At 40.2% G+C, this 16,489-nt stretch overlaps 2 protein-coding genes and 1 long non-coding RNA gene across 7 annotated transcripts in view; 1 reads left to right on the top strand and 2 right to left on the bottom strand.

Moving 5' to 3' along the window:
- Positions 1 to 739: 739 nt before the first annotated feature.
- On the bottom strand, positions 740 to 11,418 carry smarcd2 (SWI/SNF related BAF chromatin remodeling complex subunit D2). The gene is made up of 13 exons (XM_085284549.1): positions 10,826 to 11,418; positions 8,243 to 8,442; positions 6,000 to 6,042; positions 5,793 to 5,915; positions 5,075 to 5,194; positions 4,289 to 4,384; positions 3,753 to 3,854; positions 3,493 to 3,654; positions 3,173 to 3,270; positions 2,822 to 2,957; positions 2,597 to 2,719; positions 1,946 to 2,047; positions 740 to 1,741 (listed from the first exon to the last, which is right to left on the bottom strand). Exons 1-13 carry the CDS (start codon positions 10,976 to 10,978, stop codon positions 1,688 to 1,690), a joined length of 1,512 nt encoding a protein of 503 aa, XP_085140675.1. The 5' UTR covers positions 10,979 to 11,418; the 3' UTR covers positions 740 to 1,687.
- Positions 10,638 to 16,489, top strand: part of LOC146568491 (uncharacterized) — a 7,545-nt gene continuing 1,693 nt past the window's right edge. The window contains exon 1 of the long non-coding RNA XR_014893628.1: positions 10,638 to 11,064. This is a non-coding gene — a long non-coding RNA (uncharacterized LOC146568491). The remainder of the gene's footprint in view (positions 11,065 to 16,489) is intronic.
- Positions 13,565 to 16,489, bottom strand: part of atxn7l3b (ataxin 7 like 3b) — an 8,681-nt gene continuing 5,756 nt past the window's right edge. For 4 of the 5 annotated variants that reach the window (XM_085284554.1, XM_085284551.1, XM_085284553.1 and 1 more), the window contains exon 9: positions 13,565 to 14,469. In XM_085284554.1, the coding sequence (XP_085140680.1) occupies positions 14,390 to 14,469 (80 nt within the window). In that variant the 3' untranslated portion in view covers positions 13,565 to 14,389. The other variant, XM_085284555.1, reaches the window with a different exon arrangement.

Genomic DNA, 16,489 nt, shown 5'->3' with positions numbered 1-16,489 from the left:
AAGCGAGGCGAAGAATAGTGTGTGACAGTAAAGATGTGAGGTAGTGAAGGTACAGGCATTTAAATGCCTGGGATCAAACATCCAAAGCAAACTGCATAGGAGAGGTGAAAGAGACGGTGCAGGCAGGGTGTAGTGGGTGGAGAGGGTGGAGAAAAAAAAATCCAATATTCTCTTTAACTTTAAAAATAATTTCTATGTAACCAATATGAATTCTTGGAATACTAAGGAATTGTGTCTGTTAATATTGGGTCCACCTTACGATATAAAGCACCTTCAGCTGGCCCTTGTTGTGATTTGGTGCTAGATAAATAAAATGTAATTAAATTGAAAATAAGAGACCATATTCAAAGCATAATTAAGTCAGTAAACACATGCAAAAACGATCAAAGAATCTAATTCAGTTTTAAACGTTAGTCTGGCCTTTTCTTTGAACCAGTGTCACAATACAAGCCGAGACAGAGCTCTGTTAGTGAAGGGTGTTTTAGGGTTGGCTGTTATTTGAGGAGTGGTAAACAGAAGCTGTTTGAGTAAGACCAGACATACCTGTTGAAACGGCTGCTCTCAGAGGCACCTAAGCTTTGCAACCAGCCCCAACATGCACCTCACGGCATATCTGCAGCTCTCTAAGCATGCAATCGAGGGTGTGCGGTAGACGACATTATTACAACGGACAATATTCTATATAAATTCTTACCCCTCTGTAACAGGCTGAATGTTGTTAAAGAACACACAGTACGTGAACATTTGTAAGTATATTTATTGTAAAAAATACTCCAAATGTATAAAAGATAAAGGCTTTTGATTGATACACAACATGCAAACATTTAACAAAGAGAAGCTGTACAAAAATAACATTTGTACACAACGTTTTTACCTCATCTTAAATTTTATGTGCCTTCTTCACCAAAGACATTTTGGCACTATGATATCTGTCAAAAAGGAATGTTTCAAGAACTTTAAGACTGATGTACAAAAAGTCAACAAAACAGCAAAGCTTTAACTCATGAAACTATAAACTGTACACAATATTTTGGCGCTTTTTTTTTCCTTTTTTAGCTGACATACTGCAGTTACATTCCTATCAAATTATTAATAGCAGTTAACTTTCTTTGAAGGTATGGATCCGTCCAATCTAAAGAGCCTCAGCTCCTCTTCCCCTCGAATCACCCCACTAACAAATAAAAACGGCATGTAAACATTCACAAAATCAGAATGTTTCATTTCAACTTTCAAAAATGCTGCAAAAGCATTAAACGTATTATACACACTGGAATGAAATGCTTAATTCTACCATGCCTCCAGGAAGATCAGGCATTACTCTTATCTAAAAATTATGGCTTTTCAATGTAAGGGTAAACACATACCTCTTTCAAAACAGCACTCAAAGTGACAGTGAAAACACCCAAACAGCACCAGTGCTTAAACAGCATTTTGTACCAGAGACAAAACATATTACAAAAATAAAAAAGGATAAAGGTTATTTAAACAGGCTCAATATATCAGATACTACAAGGCAAAGATATTATTAAAGGTCATATAAGCATCACTTTGGTCCCCGAACTTTGCGTCAGTGACGATGGCTTTCTGAACATTTGAAGGTGAAAGAATTCTTTCCAGTTTCAGCTGAGTGGAACATTAACAACTCATGAGTAAACCTAAGGTGGCTGTGCCTCCTTTAGAATTGTACTTAGGTGAGTCGGATACCCAACACCTGCTCCAGCTCTTGCCTTCTCTGCTGCACCTATAGCAAAGAAGAGGTTAGACTCAATGGCAAAACCACAAACTGTATAGAAAAAATGGACGCTGTGACATCACACATTGGTTTTGAAATTTTGAGTTATCTTTCTAATTTTATTTTGTTGTAATGTTTTGACTTACCACATCTTGACATGTATAAGCTAACACTAGTTAGCACTAAAAAGTGTATTATTCACTGTCTACTTACTTTGGAGTAAACATATCTGCCCACTGCCTCTGGCACCCAGGGCTCATGGTAGAACTCGGTCCTCCTCTCCTCTTCTGGGTTTCCAGTCACATCTGTCATCAACTGAAAGAACAGAAATGCATCACTGAACACAGGGAACCAAAATTGAATGATTAAAGAAAAGGGGTTTCTATTCCCACATGCTAAGACGGTACTGTAAAGACTGATTCATGCACTGCCAAGTGACTGTAGTAGTACTGAGAGTCTGATGGATCAATGATTCACTGAGTCTGGTTCCTAAAGGCCTACATCTTAATCCAGGTGCTAACGTCTCTCCAGATGAGGAATGCAGCACAAACAGCTAACTGGTGTTTTTCTTTCAACTGAATACCAATGCTATGTTTGGACACAGTCCTGTGAACCAATGGTGCCTTTGTGTGCCCAGCAGTTAATTGTCTATGAAAGCTGGAAACATACTACCACTGCTCACAAAATAACTGCAGCTTTTTTTAATTAAATACAGGGAAAGCTTTGCAGGCAACTGTACAAATATGAGAAAAGCTCAAAGTGAGTGAAGATGATACAAATATCGTGTTACTAAACTATAACATGTTTTGCTGTTGTGTAGACAAGCACGTATGAGCATTTTAGAAGCTGGGGCATAGCGTCTACCTTCAGATCCCTGGACTGAGACTTCAGCCAATCCTTGATGAACTCCTGTGGATTATTGCTGAAGCTCAGCATGAAATCTCTTTCGGTCTTCAGCTGGTTAATGTACTCAATGGTTTCATGAATCTGTAGCGAATACAAACACCAGCAGCACATTTTCAGAATTAAATGGAGTATGCAATTTCTTTCCCCCTCCACGACTCTGGTGAAGTGCAGATGAAGCCTTACCTTCATCTCGAGGGCAGCGATTTCTTGCTGGTTGGTTGTAGAAGACAGGAAGCTGTTCATTTGACCCTTAAGTGGGTCGTCCACTTCCACGTCAATGTCATAGCATGCGGTCTTCTTCTGATCGTTGGGATCCACGCTGCTCGGGGGAGACACAATGACAGTTTGGAGAGAAGGAGTGATGCTGACAGCACACTTGTGTAAGCACACTAAGAAATAACAGGCCAAAGCATAAAGCTAAGGAAACTATCGTTCAGTATGAGCCTCACACACAGGGCTTTCTAATATTCACTGAGAGGCTGATGTAGCTCTTTTTTCAGACAGAAAGAGGTAACATGATCCAGGCTCCCCTACCTAATGACGTGATTGATAATAATGGGGTCAGGGTGCTGCAGCAGGCCCGCCAGTTTCATGGGAATCTCAGAGAACCTCATGCGTGGACAGCCGAAGATCTGGACAGGATTTAGTTAAAGAACAGGGCAAGTTAGACAACATAAGGGGAAAAACTTTTTTTCCTATTTGAGGTCTTGCAAAGGGCTACAAAACAACACCTCACAAAAATCATAATTGCTTGAATGCAAATCATTTAGCTGTGAAATTAAATACATGCAAAATGATGTTTCAGTGCCAAAATATCAAAGCGCCACGAGCCATTTCTAGCCATTTGCCATTACCTGTCTGAAATAGCGGTTGCAGTTGATGTACTCTTTCTCATGACTGTCCTGCAGCTTGTTGTTCTTGATGTAAAGCCAGAGAGCTTGCATGATGCTGGCTCGTGTCTGTGTGTGTACACCCAGAAGGCGAGCCAACCGTGGATCCAGTTTGTACTGAGGGGGCTGATCAAAGAAAAGTATCGGGACAAAGCAAATGTTGGTGGAAAAAAAGAAATATCATCAGGAAAAAATTTAGTGACGGTTGAGAAAGTAAGTGGCACCTGGTGGTCGAGCATGAGCAGAAGGGTGCATTTAACATTCACGTCTCCTGGCCTTTTGACCTGGAAACCATCCGTCTCCTGAGTGGTGGGCATTCTGTGCCACTGGAAGATGAAGACGTGATTTTTTTTAAAGCAGATAAGCAGATTTTATTAACATGAAATTTACAAAACTACTTTACAACAATAATGACTCAGTGCCAGGTTAAATAAACCGTTCCATCGGCAGATCCCTAAGACTGGAAATTCTCACTTTCACCACTGTTAACCACAATTTTTCAGTTTAAAAAAAAAAGAAGAAGAGAGAATCTGGTTTATGTGTGGGATGAGTTCACACACAATAAGCCCGCCTACAGTCAAAAAAAAGAAAGAAGGATTGGCTCCAAACTTCTAGTGTTTCAATCTGAGCTCAGCTTCTTGACCACAGCTAAACAAGGTCGGTGCTGGCAAACTATTATCACTCTCTGAACTTCTGGTGTCATTGTGCCTACGATGTTCTGAATGGAACTGCAACCAAGGTTTATGTGTTTATGTCATACCTCTACTAAGTGGTTATCAGGCCCGTAGAGCTCCTTATCAAGCTCAATCACCAGGCTTTTGAAGAAAGATGAAAACTTCCTCTTCTGCTTGCCAGCCTGGGAAGACAGAAAGCACGAAACAAAAGTGTCAGAAGGACGGAGCAGCAAGAAAGCAGTGTATTCTTATTGTGCTGTGTCAGTGTGCAGCTGCATTGTTTAGCTCTGACCGCATTGGGGGTGGTGGTGAAGCGCAAAACTGTAGACTAGAAAAAGCTGTCTTCACCCCCCCCGCCCCCCCCTTGTCTGCCCGCTCCCCAGCCCTGTCAGAGTCTGTTTGCTCAACACGACCCCTTCACTCCTTTCCCTCACATCCCTTTTTCTGTTGCTCCATGCAATACTCCTCCACATGCCTAAACCCATGAGACTGAGGAGAAATTTTAACAGACAAAAAAAAAAGAAAAAAAAGAAAAAAAAGACCTCCTTCTCCTTCATGTGGCCCCAGATGACACAATGAGTCGAGCTAGAATTGATGTCGGGAAGGGAGGCTAGTCAGCTCATGGTATGCAACGGCCAGTGGTTTCAATTCCGTATTTCAAATGAGATCCTGAGTGTGTGTGTGTGTGTCAGCAGTTGTGGGGTGGAATGAGAAAAGCTGTAAACACACATCTGGCTGCGTAGTCTGAGCCAAGAACACTGGCCAACTCAAGTTTGAAGAAACACAATGAGAGAGACTGAAATACTTGCAGTCAGACCACACCGGGACAATAGCGAGAACACTCGAATGTGTTTTTTTTTTTTTAAACTTACTTCCTCCAGGAGTTTGCCCTCGACTCTCAGCTCCCAGGAGGACACCTTCTCCGCCTCCTCACCCTCGGGTTTGCTGGGAGTGTACGTGTTGGAAATGTAGATCCTGAGCTTGCGCTTTTGCTGTGTAATTTCAGAGGGACAAGCAGATGTATCAGGAATTCTGGCAACAATTGAGCCTCTCAAGCTCACTTGCCAAATTCACTCTCCAACAAAGACAAACGCTTCATTTCAGGCTATTAAGGGTGTTTACAATAACTTCATCCTTATGTATAAGTTCACATTATTAAGACCGGAAAACACTGCAACCTAACGAGGGATTCACAGGAAAAAGTTGTGACCGTTTTAACTTCACACCAGTCACACCGTTTGCTCTTCTCTGTGGCCGTGTCACAGTTGGATTAATTTACTGCTAATGCAGATTTTCCTGCTGCTAGAGTTGTTTTTGTTGTGACACATCTCAGCAGACCGAGTGTTTCTGCCACTAAGGTTAACGCTAACAGTTAAAATTGTAGCAAGAAAACACAAAGGTCGGATTTCAGTGTGGGAACCAACTGTCCTGCTGTTCTGTGGAAACTGCTTACACTGTGCTCCGCAGGAACTCGGATTACAGCTGAGATCATGTTTTACTGACTTCTCATTTGTTTCAGTGGACAAAGCCTAAAAATAATCTTCTCATGGTATACTTTTAACTGCATGACAATGGATCAAGGACACATACCATAATGGGCTTTTTGATGGCTTCCTGAATCTCCATACGCTTTCGAGCGATGGTCTGGTCCAGCTTCCTCTCAAAGGCCAGGAGGTCCATGTAGGCCTGGGACTCCGGGACCAGATCTCGGATCTAGAAGACAGTAGCAGGTGAAGATTGAGGAAATACAGCCAACTGGGACAGCAGTGTGATTCAAGGGGGTCGAGGTTTTCCTACCCTCTGTGGCAGAACCTTGTCAGCCATCTTGCGCCTTTTTGCTCTGAATCATAGAGAAAAAACAAGGAGAATTATTCAGTTTGGAAAGAAGACATTAAATGACCGCTTTAACAGTCTCTACGATGTGAAGGAGCGGATTTCTAAGAATATCTCAAACTGAGCTGTTGTTTTCCAGTGTGTGTGTCATCATTTTGCTTTCGGCCTCATAAGTATGACTTCAGTCAACCAATTTCACAGAAACTGGCCACACACCAACACATGATATAGGATCAAATAAAAGATCCCTTTCATTTAACCCGATTACCGATAATTGGAAGACTTCACAGTGCGATAATATAATCTTGGCCAATGCGATATGTTAATCAAGTCCCCTGAAAGAGTGCTTCAGGTTTTTACTTACCGACTTCATTAAATTGATTTCGTTTCCTTAATTATACACTTCACCTTGGCAATGACTGAATTTAATTTCCATGTGATTAAATGAGAATTTAGGATGGTGGCACCATGACTCACTAATCTTCCTAGACTGAGATTATGCTAAGATACTGACTTTTTTTTATGAAATTAACCTTAAAAACACAACAGAATCATTGTGGACGAAGCATTACGGATGGCCGCATTTATGAGCGTGGCGTCACGGAGCAGTCTGAAGTCAAAAATACCCACTTGTGTCTGCTGCTTTGAAAGCAAAGGCCAGTCATGAGACGCTGGTATCCTCGTGTCTGTGTGATCTGAGCCGTGCTTTTAACAGTACAGCCACTTTACAAACAGACGGGAGAACAAATCATGAATGAAACGTTCTGTTGAGACAATGTAAATAAACCACAAAAGGGGAAAAAGTAAAAAAGATTTACTGCATTTTTATAGCTGGATGACTCTACGCATTTTGTCAGAGAAAATATTAATGGAAAACTCCCTATAGTGACCGTGTTTTCCTGTACACTCAGATTCATATCAGTACTCTTATTTTCACACAAAAATTACTTTATTCTAGTGAACTCTTTCCTGGAGTCATTACGTCACAAATAATCCTAAAACGAATGTTAATGTTGGACTTGGCAGTGGGGTTGAACCTGGCTTTTGAAAACCTGTATTTACCTTTTTTTCTCCCTATGATGTCAGCAAGAGCAGATACCTTTATTATAGTCATCTCAGCCACACAGCTCTGGCTATGAGCCACTTCTGTTACAAGGGGCAGCCAATTATCAGAAAGTTGGCTTTGAGAGAGGTGTTAGAAACAGACTAGTGTTTATACAGACCTTTCAGTTTCCAGCTGAAGGACTAAAGCAAAGTATAAGATGAGGTACTTTTTGGATGCTCTTTAAGGGGTGGATGGATCTGCGTGTTTGCTTTGGCACAGATGCCATTCCTGACACAGCCCTCACATCTATCCAGTGTTGGGCCAGGAACTAGGAATGCACAAGTTTGTGACCCCTGAGGGTGCATTTGTGCATCTCCTCCCCATATAGAAGCAGGAATCTTGTAAGGGGAATGTGTAAACCACTACACCCATGGAGCCAGTATGCACAGTATAAGATGAGTAAGATTAAACTGTAAATCATCCAGAGCTACTCTAGAAAAGTACAAGACCAACAATATGGAGCTGGAAATGAGCACAAAAGTTTCTCAATAAAAAAGGGGGACATGTGACAAGCAGTCAAGTGCTAAAAAGAAAAATGGTTGCTGTTGCTTGATATTAAAATTAGGCTTGGCAAAAACTTTAGAGCTGAACCTATTTTATATCATTTCTAAGTTACTGGAAAAAAATACCTGGTAACAGTTTTAATTCTTTGAACAAGTGATTTAACTCTTTCCCCTATAAAGGCGACATCTGATGACCTCCCCAGCACCTGTAATCACAAACCTCAGTATTTATCAATAAAGATGTGCTTTGACAACCATTAGAACAGTTTCTGGGTTTTTCTAAGGGTCGCTACATAGGCAGAGACCACCCTCACTAACACTCCATCACTTGTGTAGCAAACCCAGTGATTTTCATCTATAAGCAGCAGTTCTGAAAAGAGTTTCAGCAGGTCACTACTAGCAGCTTTCAAGTGGTAAAGAGTTAATGATAAGAGGAAAAAAAGAAAACATTTTTGGATTTCATTTACTTAATGAATAATCAATAATAGATTTAATTGTTTTAAAGTCATGAAGGAGTAATAGCTAGTTATTTTAGATGGCAGTGAGGTCCAAACACTGGCAGTACCATCCCCTACATTTTGTCCCGTCTCCTCTCTTACCCTCGTCTGAGGCCTCCCAGCGCCTCTTGTTGCTGTTGGTGGTGCTGATGATGAAGAAACCGTTTCCTAGAGGCGTCCATGCTTGGGGGTCCCATGCCTGCCCGCATGGGAATGCTACTGCTACCATAAGAGGGACCAGGCAGCTGACCCCCCATTGACCCCATGGGGCCCCCCACTCTGCTGGATGGCATCCCAGGGCGCTAGAGAAAAGGAGGGAAACTGATTTCACAGAACAATTTCTCCATATCTACACAAAAAATTTAATATTTCATCTAGGACTAAAGGAAATCAAGGATCTGATTTATTAAAGAGATACAAAAAAGTACCTATTTAAAATAATAATAATGAAAACCAATGATGTGTGAAGCTGTTTGCAAATAAATTTCATATTGTATGATCAACTTATATCAAATTCTAGCTTTTTGGATCGGGTGGGTAAAAAGAATGCTCAGTGACATACAGTACTGTCACTTACACTGTTTGCTTTTGGTTGTACCACAAATATTATGAGTCATAATATCCCCGTTAAAAACATGCCAAAAACATAACCCCACCTGCAGAAACAGTGCATTTATGTTTTTAAGCTCTGAGGTTTAATTATGAAGTTGTGCATATAAATACTGTTATGGTACTGCAGTGTTTATCTCCATCTACACAAAGCACAACCTCTTTCAACTTTAAGGTTTCACATATCAGGATATAATGAAAAGAAATCAGGTGCTTAGTAAGCTTTATAATTTGCTAAATATAACCTCAGATGAAATACAACACATGACATAATACACTGTGGTTTTATTTAGTGTTAAACAAAAATAATAAATAGAAATGCAGAAGCAGTAAAGTAAAAGCCAGATGCTGCTAATCAAATGCATTTCATCAATTTATTAGTTTCAGGAAGTGTGAACACTTCTGTAACAGCAGAGGTTTTGACAGTTTGCTGGTTTGGAGGATTCAGGTGTGTTAACACAAAGACATCAATGATAATCCTTGAGAAGCAACTGCTGCCCATCAATCTGGAAAACCTTATAAGGTCATTTACAAACAATATGAATCCATCTGTCTAGAGTGAGAACTATTTTCTACAAATGGAAAGCATTCATGACAGTTGCCAATCTTCCCAGGAGTGAACGTCCCAGCAAATTCACTCCAAGTTCAAGCATTGCAAGAGCTACTTCTCAGGCCTCAGTTAGCATGCTAAATGTTAAAGTTCATGGCAGCACAATTAGGAAAAAAATAAACAAGTACGGCTTGTTTGGAACGGCTTCCAGAAGAAAGGCTCTCACATTTGAACAAACCACAAAACCTCTGGCGCAATGTTCTTTGGACAAGTGAGACCAAACTGGGGATATTTGGCCATAATGCTCAGCACTACATTTTGTGAAAACTAAACACAGCATAACAGCACAAACACCTCATACCAGCTGTCAAGCACGGTGATGAAGTCAAATGCAAGGCCATATACTTGACAGCTAAAGCTTGAGTGCAATGATCACAAGCACACAAACAAATCTACAACAAAATAGCTGAAGAAGACAAGAATCAACGCGGTGTAATCACACAAACTCCTCAACGCGTAAAATGCTTTGGCAGGATCTTAAGAGAGCTGAGCATAAACAAATGCCTGCAAATGCCGATGAACTGAAGCAATGTTGTAAAGAAGAGTGCACCAAAATTCCTCCTGATGTGAAGGGCTGATAAAGTCATACAGAAAATGATTACTTCACACTGTTGCTGCTAAAAGCAGTTGAACAAGCTCCTGAATCTTGAGGCGTGCTTAGTTTTTCACACACTGCTTCTGCATTTCGGCTCAGGTTTTTTTTATATAAATAATAACACAGTGTAATATGGCGTATTTTGTTACACATCTGAGGGTGTACTTATTTTAAGACCTGTTACTGACTAGATTTTTTTTCTTTTTAATTAGGTCTTTATATGTAACACATCAGTACTGTAAATAATGTATCAACAAATTGTGAGAATTCTCACACTTTGTCCAGTTTGTAAACATAAAAACAAAGTCTAAACCCAAATGGCTCCAACTGTCAAAACGGGGGGAACTGCGATGGTGTCTGTTAACTACAGGGGAAGCTGCAGATGGTGACAATACTGGCACGATATATGCAGGCTTGCCTCTGGGCAGATGGTGCTGATAAACTTTTGCTTTCACGCTAACTGACAGGAGGCGAAGCGGGCAACCACGTGATTTTCTTTTTCACACGCGCACAAAACGCTAAACGATATCAATTTGAATTAAACGTCCCACTACTTTTGTGAACCACTTTAAATGCCATAAAAGAAAAAAAAAGGTTACACTTAATTATTGCGGTAATTAATAAATAATTACACCCACTTCGAAGGCGGAAGTAGTGTCCACGCGGTGATATATAATGAGCTTTATGTTTGTTTGTTTTTATTTCCATGTCTCTCTGGCGACTATTTCAATTAGCTACTTTTATTTAAACACGAATTTAAAAAAAAGTAACGAAAAGCTTAAACAGACATGGGGGTGATCGGACAAATACCGTCACCCTCACCTTTCACTCAGTTTCTTTATTCGACACGGAGAAATCAAGCAGAACCAACCTGGGGGTATTGGGGAACGCTGCTCATGCTTCTGGGATATCCCCCCGGAGGCTGGGGCATTCCTTGCATCCTCATGCCCGCGGCAAGCCCAACGTTCATGGGGCTCATACTCGGATTCATCGGAGGACCCGTGAAGCTTCCCCTCGATGCCATCTTCTAGAGCCACAAGTGGTTAAAAGTGACGGGAACTTCAAACCAAATTCGGCCCAAATAAAAGTGCGACAGGCTGAAGTCTCCAAGTAGGTAGCTAACTAACTCCGGGTACTTCTGCTTAGGTCGGTTTCTGGTTTGACAGCAAGCACACTGTCAACAAAAAGCTAGCTAACGTTAGCTCACTTCCTACCGTTTCAAGTTCCGGGATTTGCTTCTACCTAGTGACTGCTCGTTTTGTGAACACACCAAGTGGGAGCTGTTGTGATCTCCCACTCGCGCCTTTACGACTGAACGACGCCACATAAACGATAACTAACAGCTATTACACCGTGAGGCGAATGAAAAACATGATAACGTCGTACTAAAGACAAACTGAGTATCTTGAGCAGATAGCTTGTCTGCACTCTAAAGCAAAACCAAGTACTCTCAACTACATGCTGCGTTCACAAACATCGGAAATTATGAAGTTCCAAATTTCAGCGCGCAATAATCTCAATTTTTTTCTTTTCGAACACCTTTAAACACATGCTAGTCCGAAGTCTTTATTTCTTTTGTATTTTGTAAAAGTATATATTTTCAATTATGTTTTATTTTCAATGCTTGATTTCAAATGTGACTTACAGAAACTTGCGCTTGGTTTTGTAATAGTGTAATTTTGTTTCTTGATCAGAAGTTCGAGACTTTTCTCAGTAGTGCCAAACTATAACCTGGAGTAATACTCTGCCTCCTGAACACTAATTTTTGGTAAACAGTAATGTGCTGAATCTAGAAGTCTTATGCCGCCCATCCTTATATTTTCCTGGGGGAAATGACGGAGTAAGGCAAGGCAAGTTTATTTATATAGCACAATTCAACAGCAAGGTGATTCAAAGTGTTTTGCAGAGACATTAAAAAACAAAAACAACTAAAAAGCATGATTTAAAATGGGGAAAAAAATAAAGGAACAGTAGATAAAATCAGTAGTTAAAATGTACGTTTTGAAATTTAGTAAAACATTGTGAATTTGGTGCTTTATTCAAATGCAGCTGAGAACAGGAGTCTTCAACCTGGATTTAAATAAACTGAGTGTTTCAGCTGATCTGAGGCTTTCTGGGAGTTTGTTCCAGATATATGGAGCATAAAAGCTGAATGCAGCTTCTCCATGTCTGGTTCTGACTCTGGGAACTGATAAAAAGCTGGATCCAGATGACCTGAGGGATCTGGAAGGTTCATACTGGGAGTAGGCAATTTACTGAGACATATAGGGAAATGCAGGATAAAAGAAAAGGGAAAAAAAACAGAGGCTGTACAATTCTAGCGAGCTTGAAAGCCAACATGGTATGGCTACATTTATTCATCAGCACAGCATGAACTCTCTTAAGCAACTTAAATGCTCTTCAGGAATAGTTCTCTTAGCTATATGTCCCTCCAGTCTTCTTGAGGGACATTCAAAGCTCTTCTTTGTTTGGGATTACCTTCCTGCTAAAAAATGATGTCACTGCCAGTCAGACACTTCTCAGATTGCATTGCATGGTGGATCTAAATATGATGGTACTTTTCCATTAATTTTAAAGCGATCCCCAACACCATTTGCTGAAACACAGCCCCAAACCTCGAGAGAGCCTCCACCATGTTATACAGATGACTGTAGACACCCACTGTTCTACCACTCCCCTAACCTCCTCTGTACTGTCCAATTCTTGTGAAGTTTTGCATACCTCAGCCATTTCTCTCCATTTCCCTTCCTTAAGAATGGCTTGTTGATGGCCAACCTTCCTCTGAGGTTACTTCTGATGAGCCTTCAGTAAACGGTACATAGATCCTCTGTCAGTTTTTCTGGATTTTTTCTGTTTACTGTTCATCTGTTGTAGATATTTGTTTTAGGCTTGGCACTCCCCCCCCCCCCCCCCCCCCTCTATTTGTCCAGTTTTTCTTGCACCTAATACCAAATTATGCCAAGTCTTCAGCTAGTAGCTCTTTAGAAACCAGCTTGTTGCTGTAACATACTCAAACTGTGTTATCTTTGGAATTATTTGTGTCTAAAAAAGTGCCACTTTAAAACTGGTCCTGTGCTAAGCTATCTGGTATATGCAGACATAAAACTGGTTCCTCCCGTTAGTTAAATGCCCCCTTTTATGCTTAAATTTAAAGAGAAAAAAACATTCTCCCAAAGATGGTCAGGTACAAGGACTGAATATGAATATGAGTGACAAAGCAGCCCACATTTAAAGAAAAACTTTGAAAGACTTTCAGAAAGCCTTGAGAACTATTGCTCATCAAAATCTTTTAACCTATGGGCTACATTAATGCCTGTACTGCAGAGTTTAGGAAGGCTACACAAAACAACATTATCAGCTCCCCCTTGGCACAATGAACTCTGAATAAGAAGCTTGAACTGTATGAACATGGCTGTGTTTACAACATGACAGTTTTCTGAGAATATGACCTACAACCACACTAACCAAGATAATATTTAGCCCCACATCTAGCAACAGAAGCATGTGTACATCATCTGATCAACAGCACCCCCTGTTGATCAGTTAGACATTAATTCCATGTACTTGGTTGCCGTTTTATACTTTTGTTAAAATGAATGTGAAAACACAGGACAGATAACAAATCATTTATTTTGCTAGACAGATGAAACAAACTGAGCCATGATAGCAGCAATTCAACTATTAGAATATTTACACTATCACATCACACCAAGGACACATGTAACCCTTTACAATGTAAACACATGATACAAAGACATATTTCAATGCTAGAAAACAAGCAACTCTATCCCACCAAAAAATGAAGAAACCTGCTTTCTGCACCAAATACCTGCTTCTACACTTAAGGAGTTCGTGTCCTGAACATTGTGAAACAAGTTTCCACAGGTGAACGACAGAGATGCTTGTCTTTAAATTCTGTTTGAGAAATTCAGACAGTGAAAGGTGAAAATAAGACAAACCATTAGCAAGGATTGTCTTTGACATTATTGTTTTTTTTTTTCAAAGAATGAGATTGTAAAATGTGAGGTAATATAAGGACATCCACTGTGTAATCATTTCTGTATTTTATGAAAAGAAAATACTGTAAGCGTACACCGTCTCTGAATGAATTACACTGCAGTTTACATCTGTGCAGTGAAATCATATTTGGTGACAAGTATCAGTCGAAAATGATAACTACATAAAATTATTAAAAAAAAACAAAATAAGTGTTGGTACAATGATTTTCTGAATAAAAATAAATTTGTCAAGTATAAGGTTGGGAGTTCTGAACTGCTTCTGCAGAGCAGCAAACACCACAAACGTTGCCTTTAACCATCAACGTCCATTCATTTCACAACATAAAGAACCAAAGGTGAAGTGTTGTTGGTCGTCCCGTGAGCGTGTCTCTGTGTGCATCTCCGCACACACGATGGTGAGAGAATGTGTGTTTGTGTTATTGAGAGAATGCCTCGTCTTTCATCAGCATGCGTGGGCTCTCCTGGTTGTCCATGCGACGTCTGGGACCCATCATGCCTAGAGGAACACACGCGCCATTTATTTATTCAATCCAGACACATAATTGATTTCAACTGGTGTTTAGTGTCTCAATCACTACACTATTACTGGTTCTAAATTATATGTGCACCAGACAATTTATTAAGTACAGCTGTTCAACTGCTCATTAAGGCAGATATCTAACCAGCCAACCACATGGCAGCAACTCAGTGCATTTAGATATGTAGAGATGCTCAAGACAGCCTGCTGAAATTAAAATTGAGCCTCAGAATAGGAAAAAAAGATGATTTAAGTGTGGTTTAAAGAAAACAGAAAATATCCAATGAGCAGCAGTCCTATGGGTGAAAGTGCCTCATTGATGCCAGACATCTGGAGTATGGTAATAACCACAATACAGTTAAGGTACACAGAAGAGCATCTCTGAACGCACATGTTTAGCCTCGAAGCAGAAGACCACAGCGGATGCCCTTCCTGTTAGCTAAGAACAGGAACCTAAGACACATTTCCTGACCAAATTTGGACAATAGAAGGTTGGAAAAACATTGCCTGGTATGGTGAGGCTTAGTTTTTGCTGCAACATGCGTAAAAAAAACAAAAACAAGAAACCATTGATCCATTCTACCTTGTCTCAACTGTTCAGACTTCTGGTGGCAGTGTAAGAGTGTGGGGAAATATCTCCTTGGCACAATTTGGCCATTATCAATGTGGACCAGAATCTCTGAGGAATGTTTCCAGCACTGCGTTGACCCTGTGCCATGAAACATGAGGGCACTTCTGTGCACAAATGGGGTTCCAACCCAGCACAAGAAAGATGTATTTAATAAAGTGGCCAGTGAGTGTATTTTGAATTATTTTTATAATATGCTAGCTAGCAGAAATTGTTAAGTTTTTTTTTTAAATATTTCTTTTTAGTTGTACACTTGGTTTATACCAGTAGGTGCCTGGGGGTAGCTGTAGCTCAGGTGGTAGAGCAGGTCGGCTACTAACTGGAAGGTTAGATCCCAGTCTGCTCTAGTCTGCATGCCAAATATCCTTGGGCAAGATACTAACCCAACATTAATAAAACATGGCATCACACGTCCATCAGAGTGTGAATGTGTATGAATGTTAGATAGGGAGCAATTAACAACTTAGAAAGTGCTTGGGTGTGATTGGGTAAATGTACAAGTTGTATAAAGAGCTTTGAATGTTCAGAGTAGAAAAGCGCTATATAAGAACCTCATGTTGCTACACTGTGAAGTTTCTTTATTCTACAGAACCAAACGTTCTACCGCATCATACTTTGGTGTGGTAGAAATCTTATGAAGTCAGGGATGTGACACATATAGAGAAAGCAAAACAGGATATCTTTATAGCCACCACAGTCTGAAGCCAAACACCTTTAACACTTCATTATGCGACCAAATATATGGTCATAGTTTCCTGTTGAATTACACTCATTAATAGTGGCTAATAAAATCAGCTGACGTTACCACGTAGTTGACATTTGGGACAATAAAATTCACCACTTCACTTTATTCTATTAGACATAGATTATTAGGGAATTCTTGTGTAATTTTGCCCTTGAAATCACTTACATGGGGATAGACTGGTAGAAGCAGCAGCTACTTTTGGCTGCTCCCTTATTTTTAAAGGGTTGCCAAGCGGGCAGCTCTGCATGCTTGGTTTGGCAGATTTCTTTTTTCTTTTTGATGCAACCTCAAAGGGATTTGTGTCTCCTCCTGCGATCGGGCTGAGGAGTTTTCATTTGTTAGGCGAATGTGTAAACCACTACAGTATGGACTGTACTGACAGATAGGCGTAACCTGGAAACATAATACCTTCAGCCAGACCAATATAAGGACAGAACAAAACATGTTTCATACACTGTAATGTGAAAATGATTCTATATGCTGACTCTGCTATGCTTCACTCTGGTATCCACTGTTATAAAGTGATCTGTGGGTAATTTAACTAATAGTATACATATGACAGCATATAGCAAAGCTGCACTGTTTTAAGATCTGATTACATACAGACAAGCTCCAGCAGGAAGTTA

This window comes from Mchenga conophoros, linkage group LG8 (genome assembly GCF_057382185.1).
Source record: "Mchenga conophoros isolate Kocher_MC1m ecotype Shallow Benthic linkage group LG8, M_conophoros_male_GT1.1, whole genome shotgun sequence".
NCBI lineage: Eukaryota > Metazoa > Chordata > Actinopteri > Cichliformes > Cichlidae > Mchenga > Mchenga conophoros.
The sequence above is the reverse complement of the archived record's forward strand: the minus strand, read 5'-3'. Positions and strand labels throughout refer to the sequence as shown.